The sequence below is a fragment of the Herpailurus yagouaroundi genome, unplaced genomic scaffold (assembly GCF_014898765.1).
Source record: "Herpailurus yagouaroundi ecotype Mexico unplaced genomic scaffold, PumYag 140, whole genome shotgun sequence".
Classification (NCBI taxonomy): domain Eukaryota; kingdom Metazoa; phylum Chordata; class Mammalia; order Carnivora; family Felidae; genus Herpailurus; species Herpailurus yagouaroundi.
Window position 1 is genome coordinate 84,822,100 of NW_024412395.1, and position 16,321 is coordinate 84,838,420.

The window sequence follows — 16,321 nt, forward strand, 5'->3', positions numbered from 1 at the left end:
CGGGGGTGGGGCCTGCTCGCCTCGCGCCCCGGGCGCCTTCTTCCTCCCGAGGGACGGCCGGACCGCTCGCCCGGCTCCTGCACCCGCCTCGCAGGTCCTTCTCGGCTTCTCCCGTCCCCAGTCCCTTTCTGCCCGTCCTGCGGGAGCGGGGCCGGCGTCTCCGGGCCCGGATCGAGGTGGCTGGGGCGTGGGGTGGAGGTGGGGCGCAGGCTGCCCTGCGCTTCTGTCGGGGGCCCTGGGTCGGAGGGGCCCGCGGACGCGGCCTGGGGCTGGGAGGTGGAGAGGGGGCGGCTCGCGGAGGTCGGATTTGGGGCTTTGTACCCGCGGGGACTTGTAGGGGCACCTGTGGGGCCGAGATCCGAAGCCACCTGTCCACAAATCCCCTTCCCCCATTGCCCTGCGCTGTGTCCAGCTGTCCCCAGACCTAGGCCCTTATCAGCCTTTGGCGATTGGGATTTATTTTGGAAGCGTTATTTTTTTGTGTTAACGATCGTTTTACTATCGTCGTGCAACAGTTGTGTAAATCTGCCCAGATTACGCCGTCGTTATTACGTGGTCTTTAGAAGGCCCTTTGCAGCTCCTAACATTATCCGACGCGATGATTTTGGCAGCGCGGGGAAGAAATGCATAACGAGATGCTGGCTGTTAAACGTCTTTAATCCCCAGAATAGAATTATATTTAATTTGTTTGACAGCAATTATATACTATCAGGAAAAAAATAAATAAACCCACTGAAAAAGCCCTTATCAATCTTATCATCAAGGGAGTCAGTATTAACAATTTGGGGTACGTAAGTGCATATTCGTGTTACATAAAGGGGAATGCTAATGTAGTCTGCTTTTTTTGCTTAGTGCGTTGTGGTCATTTCTATATCAGTGCATAAACGTTTTTCTGCTGCCTTCTTAACGTGCACTGATTTGGACCCAGAGCCTGGAAGGCAAGAATTTTCTTCTTCTCCCTGCACTTTGGCCAGTGGCCAACGTTAGTAAAGAAAGTGGTTAGAGATTTGATAAAGTTATCACCGCAATGGCCAAGGTATTGGATAGAAATAAGCTGAATTCAGGGTAACAGCCATCTTCTGTATAATATTGTTTGTTTGGCTTAATAATGTGATGCAGTTTTTTCAGATTGCAGTTTTCACCCATTAGTGGATTGTGAAATTAATTTTGTGGGTCATAACTAGCACTTACAAAAAACAAAAGAGGATAGCATAGTAAATACCAGAATGCATTACAGGTAATGAGGATATTTTGTAAGCTTTGTTTTAACTGCGTGTGTGTGTGGGCCAGTGCGTGCGTGGGGTGCATGCGCGTGAGGGCGCGTACATGTGTGATTGCGTGTGTGTGTGCGGGGTTGTGATATAAAATGTATTGCTTCCTCTGTGCTACGCTAATTAAGTTTGAAAATCACTAATCCAAGGTACTGTCAGCACTCATCTCAGAATGGGAGCAATGATGCAATTAAGCTAAACGTTAGTTTTACTCTTTTCTTTGGAATATGTGACAGTGTTTATTGCAACAAATTAGATCCCTAATTATTTGTTTTCACTTAATATTAAAACAATCAATTAGCATTCCTGAAATTACAGAGAGGAAGCATTTTATGGAAGTTAAGAGGTTAAGAGCATAAACTGCTCAGATTGACCTACAGTCAAATCCCAGCTACAGTGGTTATTGGTGTGTGACCTGGAACAAGATACTGCTTCTTTCTCAACCTCAGTTTCCTGATTTGTAAAGTGGGAGTTAACCGGGACACCAATTTCATAAGGGTGTTTGCTATTCAGATGGGATGATGCATATGAAACTGTTGACATAGTGCCTAGCCCAGATTGACTATTCACTAAAAGTTAGCTATTATTATTTTATTAAGACTGAATGGAGGATAATGCTTGTCACCAGAGGAAAGGCAGCATAAGCATAAGGTGGATAATCCAAACAAATGGGAAGTTGAAAATTAATGTTGTAAAGAAAGGGACACTGAATTAATAAGATGGTCTTTTTATTTCATTTAGCCATTGTTTTGTGACTGCTCCCCCGTTGTTTTCCTGTTGCTGGACAGATAATTTGGGTGATCTTACTCAATAAACCAAATGCCTTTCTATTGTCTTTTTATATTTAATCTTAAGTTGGTGTCTGTCTTGTGTGACAGTTGAAAAATATTTCCCATAGGGATTCTGGATTTTGTTAGCTCTTATTTCAAAATACCGTGGTTTGGGAAACACGCACTACAACTCTGAACTCATTGCAACGATGTGTTTATCTCTGCAGCAGGTCCAGATCTCAGGTGTGCGAGAAATAGTCCCAAAAGAAAAATAGATGCAGTTTGAGACATATGTGCTGAAGTCACCTCAGGCAGTCTCAGAGATCTTTGTTCACTGCCTCAGATCGGTTTATACTCTTTTAAGTGTTTCATAAACCAAAGAAATAGAGTCTGGGCATTGTCCTTTTTTAGAGCATTATTATTTTTATGAAAAATAATTTGAATGCTTTGCACTCAAAAAAAAAAAAAGGCCACTGCAAGAGTACTTAATTGGGTGTGACAACTGTAAAAGTTTGGGGGACATCTTAAACGTTAATCAAATGCTGCTCTCAGTTTTAGAAATGTCTTTAAGTTCTTGTTCTGTTTGAAAGGAACCAAAGTGGAAACTCGTTGATGGTAAATTATGGTGTGGTTTATGAAAATATGAAAAAAATATGACTTGGAACTCTAGCTGTCCTAGCCACAAAAAATCTCAATGAAACAAAAAAGCTTAACTTGACCTTAAATGAAACATGTATACATTCATATTTCTGAAGTTAGACAAAATACTAATTTATGTGTGTATCTATTTTTAAAATTCTCCTAATGTTTAAATAGCAAATTCACCGGCTGCTGGGTCTTGTCAGATAAGACAGCTTTTGTCTTACACTGATATGCAGTCATTAAAAATTCGGTTTTGGAATTATGTATCATATCATATAGGAGTGCTCATCATATATGGTTAAGTGAGAGTCAGCAGGCTATATAGAGTAGACTATAGTACCATACCATTTTTGTAAACACATGTTTAGAACAAAGAATATATGATAAATATTAATGGTGGGTAGTGGGATTATGACTGATTTTAGTGGTCTTTATTTTTATAATTGTGCCATGGTATGTTTTATTTTCATAATAAAAATTAATAAAAGTAATATTTGAAAGAAAAAAATTACTGTGTGTTTTCCTAATTTGCAAGCATAAATGAGACTAAATCTTTGCTCTAAGGGATGCTGATTCTTTGAATTTGGATAATTTGGGTGCTAACTAATTCTCTAATATCCTAGAAAATGGTGCCGCATAGTTTAACTTACCCTGTGAAAAGCTCCTTTGAATAGGGAAGAACCACTGTTCCAGAATTTTCCTAAAGCTCCCTGCATATACTGCTTTCCAAAAAAACCCAAAAACAAACAAACAACAACAAAAACAAACCCCACACTGTCTGAATATGTGGTCTAAATTCTTAAGTTTTCTTTTAACTACGATCATGTTGAAGCTGAATCTACGTTTCTTGCTTTATTGCCCCTTAAATTTTTAAATGAAGTCTTGGCTCCAGCTTTAACTTGTCAGTTTACTGTCTCTAAAGGTACTTTTGCTTTCTTACTTTTGTACTTTTGCTTTTTTGTTACTTGGAACATCTTTTCCTGATCTTTAAGTACACCCTACCCATTTTCCAATGTCCAGTTAAAAAGCTATATCCATTGTGACATTTTGGCACTTACTGTTTGTGCTTAGGCATTTCTCAGATACCACCTGGTATTTTTACATTCGTTTCCTAGTGCCATTTTAAACTTCTTGAGAGCAAGAAAGCTTGTCTATTTCTATCCTTTAAAGCTTCCAGCATCTGCACAGGGTAGGTGCTAAGTATTTATTCTTTGATTATACAGTGCTGTCACAGCCTCTTTTGAACCAAATTGTTGGAGTTTTTTGTTAACCAATGATCCTGGGTAAGGGTCATCAACACTTTGCCAACAACAATGTGGAAGAATAAACAAGATTGATAATTTGGCCTAATTGTCAGTTGATAGGTGATAAAGAATTGACAGTGTTTTTCACCGAAAGTAACATAAGAACCGAGTTGTGTCGTTCGTCCAGGATCCACACTTAATTCCATGTAAATATTTCTTTCAAAGATTTCCTATAAAGCTCATATGGGTTTATAGCATCGTGTTCTTACCCTCACCAGAGATCCAGTTTATTTTCCAGCTGCTGTTCCTGGAACCCAAAGATCTGAAATACTCGATGGTGGGTTATATGGGTGGGCCATGACAATTGCTCTGCCCCAGAGCATCTTAGGAGGTCATGTGGGAGTCTATGAGTCACAGTATGTAAAGTGCTTTGTGTTAAAGAGTTAGTATTTTTTTCTCCCATTGAAACATAATTGGGTTACTTTTCAAACTTATCTATGACTTGGGGATAGTTACTTGGCCTGTGGTAGACACTTAGGGGGCTGATCTTTTTTTTTTTTTCAATTGTTTTAATTTACAGATGTTTTCCAGGACTAATGCAACTGATGAAATACCTGCCCTTTTCTGCTCAAGGTAAGTGACTTGTTACTTTATGAAAATACCAGGTACCAGTAGAATTCAGAATTGGAATAAAAAGACCCATTCAGTCATGAAAAGTAATATAATCCCAGGCCCCAAAGAAATGATCCCTTTAGTAAGTAAGAATTTTATTAGTATGTAAAAAATGATGACTTATGTTACTGCTTCAGCCTGCCTCAGAATCACCTTAGAGCATTTTAAATATGCATAATAGGCATGTGCCTGGCTCCCCACCAGGCGGTTTTGATTTAGTCAGTTTTTGAGGTGGGGTTCCTAGCATGCAAAGTTTGAAAAGTGCCAATCAGGTGCTTCAGAGTCATGGCGGCTCACTGTCTCAGTGGCATGTATGTGACATGAGATGACAGAAATGTAGATAATCATGGCATGGGAATTAAAGGCTGTATGTGTCAAAGATCAAAAAAAATTATAAAGAATTTCAATTTTGTGTGTGTGTAACATTAGACTAATACTTTCATTTTGCCTTTCATTCAATGATTGTTTTAAATACATTTCGAATTTTTTTTTTTACATTTATTTATTTTTGAGAGACAGAGAAAGATAAAGCACAAGTTGGGGAGGGGGCAGAGAGAGAGAGAGAGGGAGACACAGAATCCGAAGCAGGCTCCAGGCTCTGAGCTGTCAGCACAGAGCCCGATGCGGGGCTTAAACTCAAATCGTGAGATCATGACCTGAGCTGAAGTCAGATGCTTAACCTACTGACCCACCCAGGCGCCCCCGTTTTAAATATATTTTGAATAAAGCACTAGAAAATTTGTTATTTTATGATTTTCAAAGTTCAGGTTTAGGCCCTAGGGTTCTCTCAGCTTGAAAATTGGCTATATCTATACACACAGCTTAAAGCTTGTTTCATTTTGTTGCTTCAGGTTAATAAATGAAGTAAAATAATGGAAAAAAGAACAAATTTTAAATAAGTCATTTTTTATATATTCTCTATTTCAGAGGCTGGTTTAATTGATTTATTTTCCCAGTAAGTGTGGAAGCCAGAAAGTCAAAGTTTGTCGTAATAAAAAGTAACAGGTGAGTGCATGTTACAATAGCATTTTGATTTAATAAAAGCTCTTCTGTTCTCATTGATTTTCAGGCTTGACGTCATTTCTAAATATTGATTTTAATGAGTAAACTTTTTGTATTGCAGGATCATCATATCAGAAATATTCTACACATTATAGGATCGTTCTGTTACATATTCAACAGACAAGAATGTTTAAAATAATTCGAGTTAAAACTTGATGAAATTATTTCTTAAAATTCTGTTTTCATTTTAACAAAACAGCAAAAACCTTAAAATTGTATTGAATTATTATTTAAAATAATCATTAACTGTAAACACTTTGTGTCGGTGAGTAAATAGTTGTGTATCAGAATTACTTGGGAAATGAAAAAAATTCTGAATTCTAGGCTGTCTCAGCCCTACTAAATCAGAATTTTGGGGAATGATTGTGCTATTCAGCCTGGGTTGGGAACCACTGCAGTAGGTAATGTTGAAGGATGATAGTTTCAAGGCGGTAGAAACTTGGAGACTTTTTTTATTTGTAGAGAGATCTCATTGCACCAACCGGAAGAAATTCCTCATATTTATTTGGTTTATGTAGTTGTCAGGAGAGAAGTGTCTTGTGTTTCAGACCCAAATTGGTTATTTTGATTTTTAGTAGTTCTGTCAGGTAATTTATCTTAAAATCTGCACCTTTGTGGATTAAGCAGAAAATACATGCATCTTTACTCTCGTGACGGAAGTAGATGTTAGGTATAACAATGAGAATTCACGTAACGTCAGATTTTATGTAGGAACACAATGGGAAAATTACTGAGCCTCATTCGCATATAGTGAATATGCTATAACAACAACACAGAGGTAGGAATTTGTCTTTACGGATTGAGTACTGAACCAATTCCTAATAACTGTAACAAGTTATCAGAAAATTGATAAAAAATTGAGTCCAGCCTCCACCTATCAACAACACACCCCTTTTTTGGAAGGTGCACAACTCTCCCCCTCTCCTCCAGGCTCACTGATCGACTCAGTAGCTTTTGGCAGACTTATCTAATTTCATAATTATTCAAAATAAGGGTGCATCGTACTCAAGAATGAATTTCTGTTCTCTGATATTACCAAGGGTATTTTCCTCAGGGTAGTAAGGACTTACCTGTTTGTTTGTTTTTTTCTTCCCGTTTTTTCTTTTTTCCAGTTGGAGTATTCCCGGACAGTAGCCACTTGACTTTGGTTATTCAGCATGCAGAACAGACAGGGGTACTGCAGCTATTGCTGTGTGCGCTATAATAACCTGGAACAGGTGAGAGGATCCTGTTAATAAACAGTTATACCTCAAAGGACCTAGTCATGCATTTTATTAAACTCGTTTATTCACCCGAACAGATTGTTGTGAATCTTCTAATTGGTAGACACCATTTAAAGTTCTCAGGATATAGCCAGGGACAAATCCACGTCCCTTTTGTAGTATAGTAAGACAGAAAATAAATAATCATATAAACTTAATACATGATAAGTCAGATTGTGATAAATGTTATGAGAAAAATAAAATAGAGAAGGGAGTGCACTTTCAGGTGGGGCTGCCAGATAAGGTTAAGGAGTGACATTTGAGTTGAGATTTCAATGAAGTTTGGGATCCAGGCTGCCTTATATCTGGGGGAAGAATTTCTAGGTAGAGGGAGGAGAGAGTAAAGACAGAGACCCCAAGGTAGAGGGGTGGTTGGCGTGCTGGTTAAAAGCCAGGAGCCGATGAGGCCAGAGTGCTGGTAAGGTGGAGGGCGGGTGTGAAGTGATAGGTGAAGAATCTAGAGAATTAGGTGCTGTAAGACATTGTAGAATAAGGTTAAGGACTTAGAAGATTATGCTTCCATGCGCAAATGTTTTAGATGTTGCTATAGTTTAGATTTTTTCCCCTCCTCTTGTTGCTTGTGTTTTTGGGGTTGTAAAAGATTGCTGGGTCCAAGGTCATGAACAGTTACGCCCTGTATTTTCCTCTAAGAATTTTATAGTTTTTGTTCTTACATTTAGGTCTCTGATTCATTTTCAGTTAATTTTTTTATATGTTGTGATTTTAATTCCCTCCTAGAAGCCCTGTCTCCAAATACAGTCACATTGAAAGTTAGAACTTCAACATAGGAGTTTGGGGCCTGGGGGACACAATTCAGTCTGTAGCAATTCATATTGATTGAGTTTTAGCTATTAAGCCAATTTTATATCCCTGGGCTAAATCCCGCTTGGTCATGGTGCTTAGTCCTTCTGTATGTTCCTGGATTTGGCTTGCCAGTATTTTGTTGAGGATTTTTGCGTCTATATTCGTAAGAAATATTGTCTGTAGCTTTCTTTTCTTGTGATGTTTTTGGTTTCAGAACTCAGGTGATGCTGGCTTCAGAGAATGAATTGAGTAGTGTCCCTTTCTTTTTGTTGGTAGAGTTTGGGAAGAATTGTATATGGACGTTTTGAAATCAGTATTCATAGTAATAGTAGCTGTAGGTCTTCTGAACAGAATTGTTCATTTGGAAGAGCCTCAAGGTTTTCTTCAGGGTCTGAGCTGTGGAATTGTGTCATAGGTGAAGGAGTAATATAAGGAAGCTCTGGTCCTGTTAGTCTATACTATTCTATCTTAAGTGATATCTAAGACACGTTTGTCCTACGTAAAAATTCTGCTGTTCAGTGGCATTTGTTTTGTTTAGTTATCAACAGTCATCATTTAAATTCATACTAAGGAAAAGTTATTATGATTTCCACATCTCTGCCTTTTAACAGAAAAAAACTTTCTACTGCTGGTTATAAACACGAGGCGGCAGATAATAAATCTCAAGGCTGTCTTTAGTGTTTCTGTCATGATCGATAAAATGATGCCATTACTTGACTTGGACGATTACTTGTTGAACTTTTGATATTACTAAAACATTGAATCTTTAACTACAAGTTCTATTCAGTAAGCATTCAGTGTAACTTTTTGCCAAAGGTTTAAAATAATTTTTAGACATTTGGATACTCATGTACTAAGCAGGCACTTTAAAAGACTGTTGAAGGGGTACCTGGGTGGCTCAGTTGGTTAAGTGAAGGACTCTTGGTTTCGGCTCAGGTGGTGATCTCATGGTTTATGAGATGGAGCCCCATGTTGCGCTCTGTGCTGACATCACAGAGCCTGCTTGGGATGCTCTCTCTGTCTGCCCCTCCCCTGCTTGCTTGTGTGTGCGCGCGCTCTCTCTCAAATAAGACTTAAAAAAAGACCCTGTTCCTGACAGCTGAAGTAATTTGCACTAAGTACAAAGTCTTAAATAAATAGATAAATTTCATGGCTTTGGAGAACTCTAAAGGCAGTGGAGAAATAGAGGACCCAGGTGTAGCTGAAGATTCAACAGAAACAATGGAAACCCAAAGAAAGAAAACAACTACCAATTTAGTATTCGATGCTTAATAAATATATCCTTGAAAAAAAAGGTGAAATAGAAATATTTTCAGAAAACGAAAATTAAGGGAATTTACTGGCAACAGACCCTGACTGAAGGAAATACTAAAAAGAGTTCTTCAGACAGAAGGAAAATGATTTCAATTGGAAGCTTAGAGATACGGGTAGTCAGGAAGATCAGTGGAAAGGTAGCAGGTGATTTAAATGAATGATATCTTGTGGCATTGACAACGATGACATATAAACTGGAAGGAAAGTAAATCGAGTAAATTCCTTGCTTAAGAAGAGAGTAAAAGTAGCAAGTGATTTTAGATCTTGGTAGGTCAGGGTTGCTTGTGATCATCTGTTACCACTAACAGACTAGAAAAAGAGCCTGGCCTATAACTACCTACCAACTTAACAGAAGTGGAGAACTTGGAATAATAAAAAGTGGTCCACAAGAAGGAAAGAAAGAAGAGACATAGGGACATCGCATAGGCAGGAGTAATGAAAACAGTTAAAAAAAATTTTTTTTTCAACGTTTATTTATTTTTGGGACAGAGAGAGACAGAGCACGAACGGGGGAGGGGCAGAGAGAGAGGGAGACACAGAATCGGAAACAGGCTCCAGGCTCTGAGCCATCAGCCCAGAGCCTGAGGCGGGGCTCGAACTCACGGACCGCGAGATCGTGACCTGGCTGAAGTCGGACGCTTAACCGACTGCGCCACCCAGGCGCCCCTGAAAACAGTTTTAAAAATAAAAACAAAGATTAAATCCAAATGCATCAGTACTCTATTAAGTAATAGACTTGATGCTTGAATTAAACTATTCAATATTTTATCGGAGGTTCTAGCAAGGGAAATAAAGAGAAAGAAAATGATACATATTAGATAAAAAGAAACAAAACTGTGATTGTACCTTGCACAAAGTGTGATTGTAGATGTAGAAAACCTAAAGATATCTAGGTAAACTATTAGAATTGATAAGTGAGTTTAATAAGCTTGTTGGGCAACATAAAAAGAAATTGTATTTTTATATCTAACAGCATACAGAAAATGAGATCTAAAAAACGTATTTAATAATAGCATCAAAGAACATGAACTCCTTAGGAATAAATATAACAAAATATGTATAAGGTTTTTATGTAGAAGACCATAAACACTGAGAGAAATATAAGAAAAATTAAATAATTGGTGTGATATACCAATCGGAAAAATCAATATTGTAACCATGTCAGTTTTCCCCAAACATGTATATTGATTTAATGAAATTCCAAACAAAATTCCAGGAAAGTTTTTTTTTTAAGAATGTATTTTTAAGTAGTCTCCACACCCAACAAGGGGCTTGAACTCTCAACTCCGAGATCAGGAGTCAAATATTCCACCAACTGAGTGAGCCAGGCACCCCTAGAAGAGTTGTTTGTAATGAAAATTAAGCCAGTTCTAAAAATATGTATGCACATGCAAAAGGCTAGGAAAAACCAGGATAATCTTATAGAAGAACAAAGTCAGGAGACTTCGTGTACCAGGTATCAAAATTTATTACTAAACTACAATCATTAATTTTTTTAACGTTTATTTATTTATTTATTTATTTAATTAATTATTTATTTATTTTTTAAATTATCCCATTTTATTTATATATATTTTTTTATTAAATTTTTTTTTCAACGTTTTTATTTATTTTTGGGACAGAGAGAGACAGAGCATGAATGGGGGAGGGGCAGAGAGAGAGGGAGACACAGAATCGGAAACAGGCTCCAGGCTCTGAGCCATCAGCCCAGAGCCCGACGCGGGGCTCGAACTCACGAACCGCGAGATCGTGACCTGGCTGAAGTCGGACGCTTAATCGACTGCGCCACCCAGGTGCCCCTAACGTTTATTTATTTTTGAGACAGAGAGAGACAGAGCATGAACGGGGGAGGGTCACAGAGAGAGGGAGACACAGAATCTGAAACAGGCTCCAGGCTCTGAGCTGTCAGCACAGAGCCCGACGCGGGGCTTGAACTCACAGACCATGAGATCATGACCTGAGCCGAAGTCAGACGCTTAACTGACTAAGCCACCCAGGTGCCCCTAAACTACAGTCATTAAGACAGCAATGCAAAGTTAGAAAGACCATGGAAGGAAACCAAAAACTCTAGAAACAGACACATACATGGATATTTGATTTGTGACAAATACGGCCCTAAAGAATGGTGAGGACAGGACTTTCTTCCATAAATGGTACTGAGTCAATTGGATAGCCATATGGAGAAGAAATGAAACTCTATTACTAAATCATCCTGGATACAAATGCCAATTTCAAGTAGATTGTAGATGTACATATTACAGGTAAAAACAACAAGACTTTTAGAAATAAACAGAAAATCTTTATGATTCTGAGTTAGGGAGGGATATCCTAAACTAGTAACAAAAAGCACTGAAAAAGAAAAAAATTGGTAAATGGACTGCAGTGAAGTTAAGAAACAATGGGAGATGATTAAGAAGGTGGAGAGGTATCCTGTAACTATTGCTGGGAAAGCTGTGGATTTACTCTGCATGTGTGTGTGCGCTCACAAAAATAAACTTTATGAACCCTCTGCCCCCAAAAGAAAAAGTGAAAAGATAAGCCATTGAGAGAAGGATGATATTTGAAACACATATAATTGAACAAAGAGTTCATGTTGAGAATAAATAATTTTTACACTTCGTTAAAAAAAAAAGAACATGCATTTGGAAGACAGGAAGAGACTTGAACAGACACATCATGAAGGAAGATATCCAGGTCACCACTAAAAACGAAAAGCTATCACAAAAATTGCAAAGTAAAGCAACAGTGATAACAACATTAAACCCGTTCTACAGTAGCTAAAATTAAAGAGACAATGGCAAGTGTTGATGAGGAAATGGAGGGATGGAAACCATGACACGTTGCTGATGAGGGTACAGATCGGTATAGCTGCTTTGGAAGACATCAGTGCAGAGCCTGATGTGGGCTTGATCCCGTGGTGAGATCATGACCTGAGCTGAAATCAAGAGCCAGATGCTTAACTGACTGAGCCACCCAGACACCCCAAGAGAGTGATTCAACTCTCTTCTCTTTTTTAATAGATTTTTATTATAAAGATATTTGCTTGGGAAAAATACAAGAATTTATTTATTTATTTTTTATTAAGAAACATTTTTTTTAATGTTTATTATTTGAGAAAGAGCAAACAGGGGAGGGGCAAAGAGATAGGGAGACACAGAATCGGAAGCAGGCTCCAGGCTCTGAGATGCCAGCATAGAGCTTGACGCGGGGCTCGAACCCACAGACTGCGAGATCATGACCTGAGCTGAAGCTGGCCACCCAACCAAGCCACCCAGGCGCCCCAAAAAATAAGAATTTATAAGAAAAAATTTAAAATTACCTCTAAGTGTACCTCACAGATGTTAATGATTTTAAAATTTTGGTTTATTTTCTTCCATTAACTTGTCTATACCTTTTAAAACTATAGTTTCAGGTAAAAGCATACATGTAATTTTTGCATCTTCCATTTTTCTTCTAATATGTAACATTCCTCCATGTTACTTAAAATTCTTTGTATTATTTTAGGTAGCTGTACAGTATTACATCTTAGGGTATAATTTAAATATTTTACTGTTAGACATTTTGGAGATTTCCCGTTTTTTGTTGTTAAGCTTGTTTTTGTAAAAATCATCCACATTTAAGATGATTTCCTTAGGACAGATTTAGAGAAATGTAATTATTATATTGAAGGGAAAGGTCCTTGTATGATTTTTAGATGCATATTTTAGAATTGCTCTATAGAATGTTCATGTCAATTTATACTTCTACCAGGAGTATATAAACGAATCCATTTGTGAAACTCACTACTAATGAGTATTACCTGTGTAAAACTATTCAGTTTTTTTTTTTAATAGCATATGTCCAGTGCTCAGCACAGATACTTGACTACACAGAATCGACAGCGGATGGGTACCACTAGTTTGATGGAACGTTTCTTACAGGATGTACTCCGGCACCACCCATATCATTCTCAAGAAAGCAGGTAAAGTAGCTGAGTGGGACCATATTAGTCCGCAGTTACTGTATGTTACAGTAGATGTTTGTGTTAACTTTCTAGTACTTCTTAAAGTAAATCTTTTAATTAAGGAATATACAGTGAGATTTTTATCTAGTAACTTCTCTTTGCAATTCTTTAAAAATTTTTCCTAGCTTAAATAAGCAATTTCACTGTAAAAGGTATGGACTACACCATACTTTTCTCTAAATAAATGTCTTAGGCCAATAAATAATTCTATATTAAGGCATTCTATTAAGGATGTCATAGGATTAAGCTGGGGAAAAGGTGGGGGCAAAAATAGCTTTTAATTTTTTGTAACGTGTGTTTACTTTTGAGAGAGAAAGTAAAAGTGAGAGTGAGAGAAACTGAGCACAAGCAGGGGAGGGGCAGAGAGGGAAGGAGATACAGAATCTGAAGCAGGCTCCAGGCTCTGAGCTGTCAGCATAGAGCCTGATGTGGGGCTCGAACCTACGAACCGAACCGTGAGATCATGACCTGAGCCGAAGTTGGATGCTTAACTGACTGAGCCACCCAGGCGACCCAATGCTTACTTTCAAAAGATTAGTAACAGACAACGTGGTGACAGTAATGGAGAGTAAGGGTGGTCTAAGTAAAAACTAAGTCTGTTCCACTTTAATTGAACTATTTGCTAACTCAATAGAAGAGACCTCAAATAGAATTGGCTTTTTAATGATCTGTCAGTATCTTGAGAGCTTGTATCAATTTTGATTGAAATTTTAATAAAAATAAATTTTTTGGTAACATTGAAGAGTTAAAGGAAAACATTGGTAGAAGATTGGACTAAATAGTGTGGTGAGTTTGCAGCTACAGCTGTATGAGAAAGCAAAATAGATTATTAGCACATCTGTGCAGAATTAATTGTTGAGATAGTGACCAGCAGTTTCTAGAAAAAGGGTAAACTTGAATGCTTTGCAGATCACAACCTGGAATTTAGCGAATGATGAAAAGTTTAAATGGGGACATTTTTAAAAAATGTTATTTTTTAGCCGTTGGAAAGATGATCTTGTGGTGAGTATAAATTTCCAGTTTATAGCTTGTATAAGCAGTGCTTCAACACACATATTTGTACATGCATCTATTTCTGTGGTGTGCATTTCTAGAACTTGAACTTCTGGGCTAAAGTTTTTGGACCTTAAAAAATACATAATTTTTTTTATTATTTAACCTTTCGTTTTGGAGTTATTTCAGGCTTACAAAAAAGTGCAAAACTGGTACAAGGAATTCTTGTATAACTTTCACCTGACTTCTTCAGATGTTAAATCTAAAATAGTCACATCACAGTGATCAAATCCATGGAATTACATCGGTGCTATACTATTTGTAGACAAAATCTTACTCAGATTTTGTCAGTTGTCTTTCTAATGTCCTTTATTTTGGGACCAGGATTCAGTCCAGGAGCACATATGGCATTTAGTTGTTCCATCTCCTTAGACTCCCTGAATCATGAACAGTTGCTTAGTCTTTTGCTTTCAAGACTTGGACACTGCTGGCCACTTATTTTGTATGATGTCCCTACATTGGGGTATGCCTGACATTTTCTCATGATTAAACTTAGGTTATGCGTGTGGGAGAAGAACAAATTATAGTTGATGTGCCCTTCTCAATGTATCCAGAGACCCATGATGTTGCCATGTCTCATGGCTGGTGATGTTAACTTGGATCACTTAATTTTAAGATGGCTTCTCTACTGTAATGTTCCTGTTTTCCCCATTATAATTAATGACAAGGACTTTGAGACTATGTAAATAAATATCCTGTTTCTCATTGTACTTCCACTCGCTTGTATTAAACATTGATTGATGATTCTTCCCTGAAACAGTTATTACATGTATTAATCAGAATTCTACCTTTATAAAGACGGGCTTTCTGGTTGTCTCACTTATTTATTGAGTTATCTGTTTATATCATTATAAACTCATGGATATGTCTTTTGTGGGTTTTAATCCTTTACTATTAATTTATTTTGTTGCTCCAGGTGTGTGTGTGTGTGTGTGTGTGTGTGTGTGTGTGTGTGTGTGTAAATTTAAAAATCTTGAGACACTTCCTAGAAGGCTATGCCAATTTATATGCAATTTATATTATATACATATTCATAGTAGTCTATGAGAAAGCTCATTTCTTATCACTCTTGCCAACACTGGGATTAGCAACTTTTACCCCCCTAACATAACAGGCCAAAACCATGTGTCCCTTAATTAGCCTTTATTTACTTATGAATAAAATAGATCATCTCTCTATATATGTTTATTAGCCATATGTTTATTTTATGAATTGTTTGTAGATTTGCCTGTTTTTCTATTGAGTTATTTGTATATTTTGGATTTGGATGCAATATTTATAGATAATAGTCCTTTGTATCTTAAATAGGTTGATTATTTTCTCAAAATCTGTCCAGTGTCTTTCATCTGTGTGTATTGTCTTTTACTATATAGAAATTAAACATTTTGGCATAATTCGATACAAGGGGACTTTTCCTTTATGGCTTCTTTCATGACTTTTCCTTCATGTCCTTATTTCTACTTTTAAATATTAAAAAAAATTTTTTTTAATGTTTATTTTTGAGAGAGACAGAGATAGAATGCAAGTGGGTTGGGGCAGAGAGAGAGGGAGACACAGAATCTGAAGCAGGCTCCAGGCTCCGAGCCATCAGCACGGAGCCTGACGCGGGGCTCAAACTCACAAACCGTGAGATCATGACCTGAGCCGAAGTCGGATGCTCAACGGACTGAGCCACGCAGGCGCCACTACTTTTAAATATTTTTAATTTTCCTGGAATTTGTTTTTATACGTGGTGTGAGGTAGGGCTTATTATTATTATTTTTTATAAACATATATTATCTCCACTGATAAAATGTCACGTTAGGGCCACCTGGCTGGCTCAGTTGGTAGAGCACAGGACTCTTGATCTCCAGTTGTGAGTTCAAGCCCCACATTGGGTGTGCAGATTACTTTAAAAACAAAAAAATGTCAACTGTAACATAAGCTAAATTCCTGTATTTTTGTATCTATATATCTGATTTTGAATTCCATTTTCTTACCTTGAGGTTTTTTAATCTCATGTAACATAGTATGTTTATAAGCATTCTGAATTACAGAGTTTGCTTTTTAAAGTTTCTTCTCTCTTCCCCTCTTATCTAGACATTGCAGGTTTTTGTATTATTTTAGCCTTCTTGAAAATCAGCTCTTGGTTTGTTTTTGTTTTCTATTTATTGGTTTTTCTTTTTCTTGTTTCCTCAGATTTCCTAGGTGGGGGGGGGGGAGTTTGGTTATTTTTTTGTTTGTT

At 37.5% G+C, this 16,321-nt stretch overlaps 1 protein-coding gene across 4 annotated transcripts in view; it reads left to right on the forward strand.

The window, feature by feature from the left end:
• The window catches only part of ZDBF2 (zinc finger DBF-type containing 2), a 32,809-nt gene that overhangs the window by 757 nt on the left and 15,731 nt on the right, over nt 1-16,321 (forward strand). For 2 of the 4 annotated variants that reach the window (XM_040475998.1, XM_040476001.1), the window contains exons 1-5: nt 1-94; nt 4,508-4,560; nt 5,527-5,604; nt 6,774-6,878; nt 12,875-13,002. In XM_040475998.1, the coding sequence (XP_040331932.1) occupies nt 6,819-6,878; nt 12,875-13,002 (188 nt within the window). In that variant the 5' untranslated portion in view covers nt 1-94; nt 4,508-4,560; nt 5,527-5,604; nt 6,774-6,818. Of the gene's footprint in view, nt 177-4,507; nt 4,561-5,526; nt 5,605-6,773; nt 6,879-12,874; nt 13,003-16,321 lie in introns of all 4 variants that reach the window. The other 2 variants (XM_040476000.1, XM_040475999.1) reach the window with 2 other exon arrangements.